We start from the raw sequence: 12,976 nt of genomic DNA, 5'->3' as shown, positions 1-12,976 counted from the left end.
AAAGTTGATATTTGGTAATATTGTGAAGGAGTGACATAAGTTTAGGTCAGTTAAATTTGTATGGTGAGGAAGTGACCTCAGTTAGGAAGGTCAGCTATTTTTGTAATGTGACTGAGTGTAGTATTATTAGTATATAAAAATTAAAATTATTTTTATTAACAAATTAGTTAAGAATAATGTCTAACGTTTCACCCTTCCTTCTATCGTAAAGTTTGATCAATGAAAAAACCCGAACTCACAGGGCTAGACTTCTTTACCCGCTAACAAACGAGAAGAAGCCAAACTCTAGCATCACACCACATATACAGGTTTGTATACTGTACTGTCCTGAGGTCTGGTGGCAGCAACCTTAGTTTAAGGAATAGATTAGGTAATGATTAGAAATTCAAGTAAATTAAGTGTCCAAGGATATGGCAGTACAGTATGTTAGGTAGTAAATTACAGTAGTTGTGTACTATTTATCATTAGTCAGGTAGGTTTTTGGTTGTTTGTGAATCAGTTTCGTTAGGGTATGATGGTGTGTTTTTTTCCATTGGGCACCAAACATTATTTCTCCCATATGATCTATTCACTTTACAAAACTCCACCAAACAAATGGTTTTTCAGGACACTAACCCATTCACATATTGAGACAAGTCATAAAAAACAAAAATATCTGGGGATGATAAAAATATCACTTACCTTAACACTATATCGCTGAAACTGTTCAAGTATGGCAGTTCTCCAGAAGTTAATAACATCTCCCTGGCTAGAGCTCAGAGGGGAATCATCACTATGAGCCTCCATTAGGACCTCTCCCAGCTGTTTTATGTGGTCCATTTTCACAACTGGTTTAGGATCCGTCTCTGTTAGCTTGGTGGGTAATATCCTGCCCTTTTCCTGGGTTTTTTGTGGGGCAACATATCTGAAAAAATAAAATAAAATAAATAAAAATATTATTACATACAGTATTTTATATATGAAAGATATTAATTTTTGCAATGAAAAGTTAAGCAGCAATCATTTTAAACTCTTATAACTTTCACAACAATGATGCCATTTATAATATTTAACTTGACCAGATGATGTTAGTCAGAGGTCAAATGATTATCAAGTTTACTCACATACATGTCTGGAGGATGTGGGGAGGGGGGGGGGGGACTTAACTTAGATCACAAGTCTATTCATTATAACTAGCCTGAATATAACCAGGAATGTATCTAGTTACAATTTTTGTCAATACTATAGATGGTGACACAAGTCATGTTTATACTCTAGTACAGCAGACAACAGCCCAGACACTCACACATTTAAACCATTGGTCATTCCACCATAATGAGTTCAGATGATGACTATAAGTGAAAATTATGCTGACACTGAAGAATCCTGTAGCAATGCCCAACAATATGTACTTCAGTACTTTCTTCATCTGATGACCTGACTAAATCTGCTGAAGAAACATTACTTCTCCAGCCACATGTCTCTCTCACTTGTGTACAGTATATATGTTTCTGTATATGTTAAATCTAGTTTAATGTTTTCACAGGTTTTTAAAATTGCATTTTCTAATTTTCTGAAATCTTTATTTTAGAGCAGAATTATCCTGGGATAATTAATACAACTTTTTTGTGGTTACTGGGTTTCCTAAAATAATTACAGTATATTCACAACAAATTATATACAGTTTGTCAATTTGCTTTTGCCTAAATAAAAACTTCACTCTCTCTCTATACTGTATATACAGTATAATCTGCATTTAAGTGGTCAATTGAACCCGTGGAGGTCCTCGTAAAACGAGAAACGCGTAAATGAAATAACAGAACATATGGGATTAATTGAAATAGAGACTGGGCCGACCCCCAAACTCCAATTTTCCGACACAATACCTACGTTGTAGTACAAATAACATTTAACTTTATGATGGTATGCACACACAATTAATATTTAAGAGAAATACAGTCGCCCGGTTAATGTCCATTCAAATAATGGACTCAACTCCCCCCCCTCCCTTCCCACGCTCTCTGGCTCCTCCCTCTCTGATAAAATGATTGGGTGAAACACTAGATTTTACCGTTTAGTAATAAATAATACGTCAGACTAAAGTTAGGATAATATAATTGACATTGCTGGATTCCTTGCAAGACTGCCAATAATTTGTATATAAACGTCATATACAGTATTTTGCACAAAAGATAAAATTTTTGCTCTTTCTAATAAAATTCTTAAATTACATCTAAAATTTGTATGTCTAATGCAAATTTTAGGATGTTTATATTTAAATTAATCACCATCTTATAAGAATTCCAGCAATGTAAATTATATTCTGGCTGGGTAATTTCTATGAATTTTATGAGCCAAATACAAATATCTTCAGTAAATAAACAAATTATACTTCACCCGCGTAAATGACCAAATTTACCGGGTAATTAGAGCATTTTCATTCTGGCAAAGCACCGCGTAAATGACCAAAAGCGTAAACAAAAACCACGTAAATGCAGATTATACTGTATACAGCATACTGTACAGTAAATGTTTTAAAGCAAGAATAAAAAAATGTATGGTTTTAGGATCAGACTTTTAAATATATTCATAAGTTAAGAGATTAAAGGAAATGATTCTTGGGCAAAAATGATACACTTGAAGAAATATTCTTCCCAAATTCTGGAGAATGACAACATGTAATTACTGTAATATTTTGTGTATAACCAGAATATTATGTAAAACTTTCCAAAGACCAGAAAACAAACAATGTACAGCACTAGTAAGAGACAGACTTATCATACTAAGGTATTTTCCATGTTGTGATCACTGTGATCAAGATATTACCTGTACCCTGAAATTTTTCCTAACAAATTCTATTAAAAGTACATTTAAAACAAGAACAATCATGTTTATAACACTGAGGCCAACAGATTACAGGCAGGGGATGTCAAAAACATTCTAGTACAGGCAGCCTCATCATTTCATGCCAACACAAAATTCAATTTTGGTAGTTGAAGACTTTATTGTTTGTTAACATACTGCACTCAATCAACTAAGCAATCATTTTGTTTTTTCCTTTGAGAAACTCAATGAACCCGGATGGGTAGAGTAGTCAAAACATTCTACACATTCCTATACCACCACCAAATTTCTCACTATACTGTATGTCCCCAAATGAACTGGCTCAGCATTATGGAGTCACATGCACTGCCAAATTCGTTAATATTTTATATTTTATGTTATCAAAGTAACTCCTTAACAAACACACTAATTTCTTGAGGAGAACTAGTCCCCTAAGAGCTGCCACAACACCCTTGGGCACAATATCCCAACAGTTCACAAATCAGATCCATCCATATGGCAATTCAGTACATTAGCCACATAAATTTTTGCCAGCAGAAGGTTCAAAATAAAAACCCTGCATAAGGAACAGAAATGTTACCAAACACTAAAAGTTATGAAAGCTTACCTATATTTAAGTGATCTTCCTGATCTAGTTGTGGTACTATTACACTCGGACTCGGGTGTCCAGTCCTCGTCATCGTCGTCCGAATTATTTAAGTGTCTTCGGTAAGGAGCGTGAAATTTTTTTCGTTTTCGATGAGACGCTTGTTGCTGTTGGTTTTGAAGTGCTGTGAAGTCTGGAGGTTTGCTTTTTAACCCTGAAAAATATTTCACCATCAACTATTGCAAGCTGTTCCATTTCAGTGCAAGATTGATGAAGACAAGAGTGTCATTTTTTTTGTCACTTGATCATTTTTACTTCAGTGAGACACATTCAGCAACAATATTCTTCTTCAACACCCTAACATAATGCACCAAGCAACATATTCATCCCCACAAACAACTTAACACCAGTTGCCCTGCTTGGTGGATAAATTAAAAAAGAAAATGGTTAACCCCAACATTGTGTGGTTAGATAATTATGCACTGTTTTTCCAGTGTAATGGTTGATACTATTGAACTGTACTGTACCGGTACTTATTTTCAGAATCTTTGCACATTTTCAAAACTGATCAAACTCACACAGCCATATAAGAGTAGGGTTTGTTAGGTTAGGTTATTTTAGGGGTTGAAAAGGAGAAGTGAAGCACATAGCAGAGACGAGGACGCCATACATACTGCACCAGTTCCTCATTCAAGTGGCACCACACTATCCTTCTGCATTGCTTATTTAAGTTTCTCTCACACTAGGGATTAGGTTAGGTTGTTAGTTAGTTGCATTTCTTAACTCTCCAATTTGTTTAAATATCTCCACAACAGCTCATTTCCGACAGCAATGAAGGTCATATGTGTATATAACAAGATGAGTTAGTAGTACAGTACAAGTAGGACAATGTTCAAAGGAGGGCCACCAGACTGGTGCCTGCACTTCAGCATCTCAGCTACCCTGACAGAATGGAGCGCCTGAACTTGCCTAGCTTATACTAAAGACGGGCAAGGGGTGACCTAGTTGAGGTGTATAAGCATCTCAGGGGGCACTACTCAGTCGAGCGTCCTTACTTGGAGCTGGCGGACGCTCGCCCCACAAGGGGTCAAAGCTCAAGATTGAAGAAGCCGCAAGTCCAGAAAACTGTGAGGGCAAACTTTTTCGGAGTGAGAGTTGTGAACTCCTGGAACAATCTCCCAGAAAGTGTTCGTGACGGCACTGAGTGTGAGCTCTTTCAAGACCAGACTTGACCAACACTGGAGCGGGTTCAGGTACATTCAGGAGCCGGTGCATGCCCAGTAATTGCCAACAGTGTGTGACAGAGACGTGACCAATCGCCCGGGCGGCTAGCGAGCCGATCAGTGGTGAAGAGGATAAAAGTAAAAAAAAAGTAAAAGGAAGGATGTACAATCCTGGGTTCTGAGGACTGGCAACAGGGATTACCACCACAAACACTACTTTGCTTGCAACCTGTTCTGCAATATTCACCAAGACCTCGGCACAATCATTCACCGCTTCCTTGACACTGTGGCTCACCGCTTCCCCCTTCTCAGTACCGGTAACAGTAATTTCAAACGTGACAGATGTTAGGTTAGGTTAAAATTTTAAATAAACACCTTTTAACACATAAACCAAACTATGACAGTGTCCATTATAAAACACAGTGAAATTGTGGCTTTTTAAATGCACTTTCTATGAATATTCAGCGGCGGGTAAGTCGTCAATAATTACCAAATATTTTCACCTCTTGATAATGAAGATGGCTGGACTTACTTCCTTGCCCCCATTAGTCCCTGTTCACCTAGCAGTAAAGTAGGTACATGGTGTAAATCTAAAATTGCAAATTCGTATTCAGGGAAAGTTGTTGGAGCTTCCAATAACTTCATGACATAAAACCACTGACTCTTCAGGCTTCTACGCCCTTGACTCTTCAGGCTTCTACGCCCTTAACTCGTGAGACATAAAGGCAAGCATGAACTTAGCATGCTCCCCTGTTGGACGCTGTAAACGCTTCTGCGCTTCACCTTACACAAGAATGTAAGGGGGTGCCAAAAAAAAAAAAAAAAAAAAAAAAAAAAACATGAACATGGCAGGATATTGAAAGAAACATCAGAAAGTTAATAAGCAACATAATGATCTAAGTAATCATAATCTAACTGGTAATATACATTATCGTTTCGGTCATCCAGCGAATTTTAGGATTTTAAGTTTAGTTTAGCTTAGGTTAGGTTGAAATTAAATTTTTCCGATGGTTTTGATGTAGTATTTTGAACTTCCAAACAGGTGGATGACCAAAACGATAATTTTACCCTCTTATCTCACCTACCATAATGATACCTTACCTACAAAAGGTAGCATCTAAGGGTGAAATATTTGGCCCCAGCCTGACCCTAGGGCACCCCGGCATGTTCCTCGACTATCCCCAGCCTGTCCCTGATTGACCAAAGCAAATCATCTGGTGGCAATCCCAAGCCCTTACCTAATTTAGAAAACTAAGGAAGTCGGTGACGAAAGACTTAATAGTATCAATTCCCATTTTTCTATGCCAATTTTTGACACCCAGCAATGAAATATAAGTGATGATACCAATAACTAGTTTGGTTAATATTCGTCCATTACTTTTATCCTCTTCGCCACTGATCTGCTCGCTAGCCGCCCGGGCGATCGGTCACGTCTCTGTCACGCACTGTTGGCAAGTACTGGGCATGCACCGGCGCCTGAATGTACCTGAACCCGCTCCAGTGTTGGTCAAGTCTGGTCTTGAAAGAGCTCACAATCGGTGCCGTCGCGAACACTTTCTGGGAGATTGTTCCAGGAGTTCACAACTCTCACTCCGAAAAAGTTTGCCCTCACAGTTTTCTGGACTTGCGGCTTCTTCAATCTTGAGCTGTGACCCCTTGTGGGGCGAGCGTCCGCCAGCTCCAAGTAAGGACGCTCGACTGAGTAGTGCCCCCTGAGATGCTTATACACCTTAACTAGGTCACCCCTTGCCCGTCTGTAAACTCTTGGAACAATCTACCAGAGAGTGTTGTGACGGCACCGAGTGTGAGCTCTTTCAAGAGAAGACTTGACCAACACTGGAGCGGGTTCAGGTACATTCAGGAGCCGGTGCATGCCCAGTATTTGCCAACAGTGCGTGACAGAGACGTGACCGATCGCCCGGGCGGCTAGCGAGCCGATCTTTTGGTGAAGAATATAAATGTAAAGAGACGTGACCGATCGCCCAAGCGGCTAACAAGCCGATCAGTGGCGAAGAGGATAAAAGTAAAAGTAAGTTCAGGCGCTCCAATCTCTCAGGGTAGCTGAGGTGCCGAAATGCAGGCACCAGTCTGGTGGCCCTCCTTTGAACATTTTCAACCATTGGCTGTCTGCAGGTTCCCCCACGTTTACTCGAGGCTATACTGTACTCCTCACTTAAAAAGTCACTTGCCGCCTCCTACTTGTAGGTAGTAGGCAGCTACCAAACAGGGAGGTACGGTAAGATATTGGAAGCATAATGTGTTGTCTAATGGTAGACCCTGCTGCCATATGGCATAACAAAAACTGTGACCAAGACCGGGGTTGCTGATCTGACTTTGTGCCTCATTTACAGCCAATTGTTTCTCTTACAACACAACATACATATATCGTTTCTCACTATTATTACTTTAGTTGATCCTTTATTATTAGTAGTAGTAGCAGTATAATATTTATATTTAATATTTTATTTAATATATTTTCTTATTTTATTAGTTTGTATTCAAATTTTATTATTATTATTATTATTATTATTATTATTATTGTTATTATTCCACCACCAGGCCCTGATGACCTGTGCCCTGGTGCTCTAATCCTGTAAAAAAAAAATAGGTTAGGTTGGTTCCTTTGGTACGAGAATAACCTTTTATATGTGTTTTTTGGTGTTTTACTGAAATATTACCTCCATTTTTGTACAAATTAACAGTTTCTGTTAAAAAAATTCATTCTTTGCCAAATCCGCTAATTTGCGCACAAAAATTTAGGTCAGATTTCAGTAAAACACCAAAACCTGACGACAGTCAATGGACAAATATTTACCACAATTCATTTATACCTACATTAAATCCATTACATAATATATAAACTTGACACTCACATTAAATTATATTTACAACAGTTGAAGCAGTGCTCAACATGGGAAACTTTCAGCGATCAGCCAGCCAAAACACCTTCCAGCGCTTCATTTTCCCTTGGTACTGAGACGAATATTTTTGCTGGTGTGACTGTCCGGATTCTTAAACATTGGAAAGAAGCACCAGCGATACCCTTTTCTTTCCTTGAACACAATATTTTTTGGTCAAAGGTGGCTGTCAAAGGGTGCAAATTAAATAGCCATCTCCCACCCTTGGCTCCGTCACACGCAGTGTTATATACAGTAAGTCTTTGACCACAAGCTAATGACGTCACGGGCAATTACAACGTTTTGGAGTCACGTGACTTCTGGGAAACTTTAACTCTTATTTCTTATACATTATACCTTTTGACCTTGTTTAAGTCTGTTTTTTATTTATAAAAAATAGTGACCGTCAGCACTTCCATTATTTGGATGGATATACCTGTATGAGTGATAGGGGTTGGGTGTAAATGGGACTGCCCAATATGGACCAATAGGCCCGCTGCAGTTTCCTTCATTCTTATGTACATACTGTATTTGCATTAACACATGTTGCAGCTGTTTGTATTGTCCCATTCCGTAACACACAAACCAAATCTTAATGTTTTCAAAACACCATCTTCCTTGCATGGGGCGTTACTTCTGAGGACAAACTGTGACCATCCACCTATAGAAGAGCTTGTAGTTCCCAAGACCCACCTCACATAATGATCTTCATCACTTTACTACCAAATAAAACAATACAATAAACTATTTACAAAATAAAGTCGCAACATTCTATTACTGACAAATAATCATTAAATTATCTACCAACAAATAGTTATCATTAAATAAAACTGCCATACACCATCAGGAAACATTCCTGTTGAGTCACACTAATGCAATACTTCCACACAGATACTCCGACCTAACATTAACCACTGGTAAATTTGCATTTTCAACTGCTATGGCTCTAGAGTTGAACAATGTATTTTTCCAATGGTTTACACAATTTTAAGACGCTTTTCTTCTATGACGTTTCTCTTGCAAATGATTAAAATATACCGGGGGATCCAGGGGGCGGAGCTACCCGGTCATAAGGTTGGATTAAGTATATTTAAGTAATTTACGATATAAACGTCAGAGAAGAAAAGTGTCTTAAAATTGTGTAAACCATCGGAAAAATACATTGTTCAACTCTACAGTCTAGTAGTTGAAAATGCAAATTACCCTTACTTTAAACGTTAAACTCAGCCACATTGATTGAAAAAGCAAATTTATCTTTACTTTAAACAAGGTGACTGTATTAAAAAAGCAAAGCAGAAATAAGATATTAAATTAATAGCCTGTTTGAAATGATTTTCTTGAAGTAGACTATCCACGCGTTTTATTGTTCCCCCCCGACTTACCCATATTTTTTAAGAAAATATGATTCTTGTAAAGATTTTCACATCGTTTCTTTTCAATTGGTGGAAGTTTCTCCCATTCTTGGATGGGAAAAAACTGCTGCGCCCCCTCATCTCCGCTCTGTTCGGCCATCATCACCGACGCGCCCTCCCTCTCACCGTCTCCTTCGCCGACTGTCCAGAGTTACGTCTGAGTTTCCCGCCCAAATAATTTTCAATACATTTTGATCTACAAACCCCTTAAAAATATTTTTAGTTACATTTTAATATACTAAAAACTTTTAATAAACTGTCGAGATTTATAAAAATATTTATGAAGACTAAATTATGTTGTTCAGTAACACGAACCTTCCCATCGTGCACTTCTTGTAAAAACAAGTAATACCAAACCATTATCCATCTACTTAACAGTGTTAAGTTAACACTGGTTGTTGGGTTAGGTTGGTTCAATTTGCTTGTTTTGGATGAAGGCTTCTGCGATTTAATCAAGCCAAGAAATTTTTCGGGTGCTGTGCTCTCAAGTAGGTGATCACGATCATCATTGAAAATACAGTACCTGTACATGTATACTGTAAAGGATGATTATTAAAAATTCATAAGATAAATTTTCCTATATATACACACACACATATATATATATATATATATATATATATATATATATATATATATATATATATATATATATATATATATATATATATATATATAAACGAAGCTGTATTGACTATTGAGCCAACATTCGACGCTGTGACTGCAAGTGTGTCATTGCCTCAAACGCTAGCCGGGTGTAGGTAGTGCCCAACACCAAGCCTACTCTACCATTGAATGCGGGCAGCAATACATTGGTGGATGCAGGGGAGGTACTTTGGATTCAGTCGAAACCCCTTCTTCACCCAAGACTCACCCGGTGTCACGTTAATCTCATCAGATAGGTGTTAACCTGTGGCAAAACCAAAAAACTGTCTGGACAAACTATTTTGGGAGTGAGAGTCGTAAATTAAACCCCTTCTTCACCCAAGACTCACCCGGCGTCACGTTAATCTCATCAGATATGTGTTAACCTGTGGCAAAACCAAAAAACTGTCAGGACAAACTATTTTGGGAGTGAGAGTCGTAAATTCTTGGAAAGGCTTACCAGAGCGTTGTGAGGCACCGAGTTTAAGCTCATTCAAGACTTGGTTATAGTCCATACACTGGCGCAAGTGCAGATACATTCTGCTAAGTCGAAATTGAAAACCCGAGTAGGAGTATCACACCTGAGGCTTGTGGATGGTAGTTACGCAGATTCTGACCAGGATAAAGCTGAGGCATTGAACAGCTTCTTTTCTTCAGTGTTTACAAGAGAGGATGCAACTAACCTTCCTGCGTTTGAGGACAGACGGTTCGACACAGCACTGACCCACATTGTGTTCACAGAAGAGGGTATTAGAAATAAACTGTCCAGGCTAAAGGTTCATAAGAGTCCCGGCCCTGACATGGTGCATCCTAGAGTGCTAAGAGAGCTGTGTAACGAGCTTGCAGAGCCCCTGAAGATCCTGTTTTGTAAATGCCTGGATGAACAAATGGTCCCCAGTGAATGGAAAGTGACTTATGTGAGTCCTATCTTCAAGAAGGGCGATCGGCACTCCACGAACAACTATAGACCAGTGAGCCTGACCAGCATAATATGTAAAGTACTTGAGAATATTATCAGAGATGCCGCAATGGAACATCTAATACGAAACAACCTTGTAAAGGATTGCCAACACGGTTTTATGCCGGGACGCTCCTGCTTAACACAATTACTCAAGGTATTGGATACTTGGACCCATATTCTGGAACGGGGTGGTAATATCGACAATATTTACCTAGATTTTGCCAAGGCTTTCGACAATGTACCCCATGAAAGGCTGAAAATCAAACTGGAAGGGTACGGAATTCGGAGAAATGTCCTAGCATGGATAGAAGACTTTCTACATGACCGCAAGCAGTGTGTGGTGATTAATGGCACGAAATCGTCATCCGTACCTGTTACAAGTGGGGTACCACAGGGCAGTGTATTGGGCCAGCTGTTGTTTGTTTCATAAATGACATGCCTGACGTTGTACACTCCTCCATACAAATGTTTGCCGATGACGCTAAGTTATTTCGGGAAATTAAGAACCAAGCAGACTGTGAAGATCTGCAGAAGGACCTCTGTGGGCTCCAAGAATGGTCGAAGAAATGGCTGCTGAGATTCAATGTTACGAAGTGTAAGAGGATGCACCTGGGGCGTACCAACGGTAAGGAGGCGTATTATATGTCCCAAAGGGATGAAGAAACTGCACTAGTTGAGACTGAATGTGAGAAGGACCTAGGTGTGTATGTTGACAATGAGCTGAAGTTCTAGGGCCATTGCGAGAAGAAGGTAAACCAGGCAAATAAATTATTGGGTCCGTCCCTCGTAACAATGATCAAGAGTGAAATGCTTCCCCATCTGGAGTACTGTCACCCCGTCTGGTCCCTGAGATATGCTAAGGACTGTCAGTTGGTTGAATATGTTCAAAGGAGGGCCACCAGACTGGTGCCTGCACTTCGGCACCTCAGCTACCCTGAGAGATTGGAGTGCCTGAACTTGCCTAGCTTATACTACAGACGGGCAAGGGGGGACCTAGTTAAGGTGTATAAGCATCTCAGGGGGCACTACTTGAGTTGAGTGTCCCGAAAAGTAGAGAAACCTACTTTTCGGGAAAGTAGATAACCAACTTTCCCGGAAAGTAGATATTTCCCATTTTCTATGATACAAATTTCCCGTTTTCTATGATAATCTACTTCGCAAAATTAGGAAATATTTCACCAAAAGTCGATAATCTACTTCCCCAAAAAGTCGATAATCTACTTTTCGGGTAAGTAGATAACCAACTTTCCCGGAAAGTAGATATTTCCCATTTTCTATGATACGAATTTCCCGTTTTCTATGATAATCTACTTCGCAAAATTAGGTAATATTTCACCAAAAGTCGATAATCTACTTTAAGGTCGATAATCTAAGTAGATAACCAACTCCCGGAAAGTAGATATTTCATTTTCTATGATACAAATTTCCTGTTTATGATAATCTACTGCAAAAATTAGGTAATATTTCACCAAAGTCGATAATTTATTTCAAAAGTCGATAATCTACTTTCGAAAGTAGATAACCAACTTTCCGGAAAGTAGATATTTCATTTTCATGATACAAATTTCCCGTTTTCTATGATAATCTACTTCGCAAAATTAGGTAATATTTCACCAGTCGATAATCTACTTTCCCGGAAAGTAGAAAATCTATCTACTGGGAAAGTAGATAACCAATCCCGGAAAGTAGATATTTCCATTTTCTATGATACGAATTTCCCGTTTTCTCGATAATCTACTTCGCAAAATTAGGTAATATTTCACCAAAGTCGATAATTTACTTCCCGAAAAGTCGATAATCTACTTTCCCGGAAAGTAGTCTATCTACTTTTCGAAAGTAGATAACCAACTTTCCGGAAAGTAGATATTTCCCATTTCTATGATACAAATTTCCCGTTTCTATGATAATCTACTTCGCAAAATAGATAATATTTCACCAAAGTCGATAATCTACTTCGAAAGTCGATAATCTACTTCCGAAAGTGAAATATCTACTTCGAAAGTAGAATAACCAACTTTCCCGGAAAGTAGATATTTCCCATTTTCTATGATACAAATTTCCTGTTTTCTATGATAATCTACTCGCAAATTAGGTAATATTTCACCAAATCGATAATCTACTTCCTCAAAAGTCGATAATCTACTTTTCGGATTTTGAAAGTAGATAACCAACTTTCCCGGAAAGTAGATATTTCCCATTATGATACAAATTTCCCGTTTCTATGATAATCTACTTCGCAAAATTAGGTAATATTTCACCAAAAGTCGATAATCTACTTTCCAGGAAAGTAGAATCTATCTACTTTTCGAAAGTAGATAACCAACTTTCCGGATAGTAGATTTTCCCCATTTTCGATACGAATTTCCCGTTTCTATGATAATCTACTGCAAAATTAGAATATTTCACCAAGTCGATAATCTACTTTCCCG

The 12,976-nt window shown here is 38.4% G+C and overlaps 1 protein-coding gene across 1 annotated transcript in view; it reads right to left on the bottom strand.

Annotated features, from left to right (window-relative positions):
- Nucleotides 1-9,041, bottom strand: part of LOC121869192 — a 32,454-nt gene extending 23,413 nt beyond the window's left edge. Inside the window, exons 1-3 of the mRNA XM_042370427.1 lie at nucleotides 8,912-9,041; nucleotides 3,431-3,623; nucleotides 682-904 (exon numbers count right to left, since the gene is read on the bottom strand). Of these exons, the coding sequence (XP_042226361.1) occupies nucleotides 682-904; nucleotides 3,431-3,623; nucleotides 8,912-9,041 (546 nt within the window). The remainder of the gene's footprint in view (nucleotides 1-681; nucleotides 905-3,430; nucleotides 3,624-8,911) is intronic.
- Nucleotides 9,042-12,976: the final 3,935 nt, after the last annotated feature.

Source organism: Homarus americanus, unplaced genomic scaffold (assembly GCF_018991925.1).
Source record: "Homarus americanus isolate GMGI-L3 unplaced genomic scaffold, GMGI_Hamer_2.0 scaffold25467, whole genome shotgun sequence".
NCBI lineage: Eukaryota > Metazoa > Arthropoda > Malacostraca > Decapoda > Nephropidae > Homarus > Homarus americanus.
Note: the sequence above shows the minus strand (reverse complement) of the source record. Positions and strands in the feature narration are given on the sequence as shown.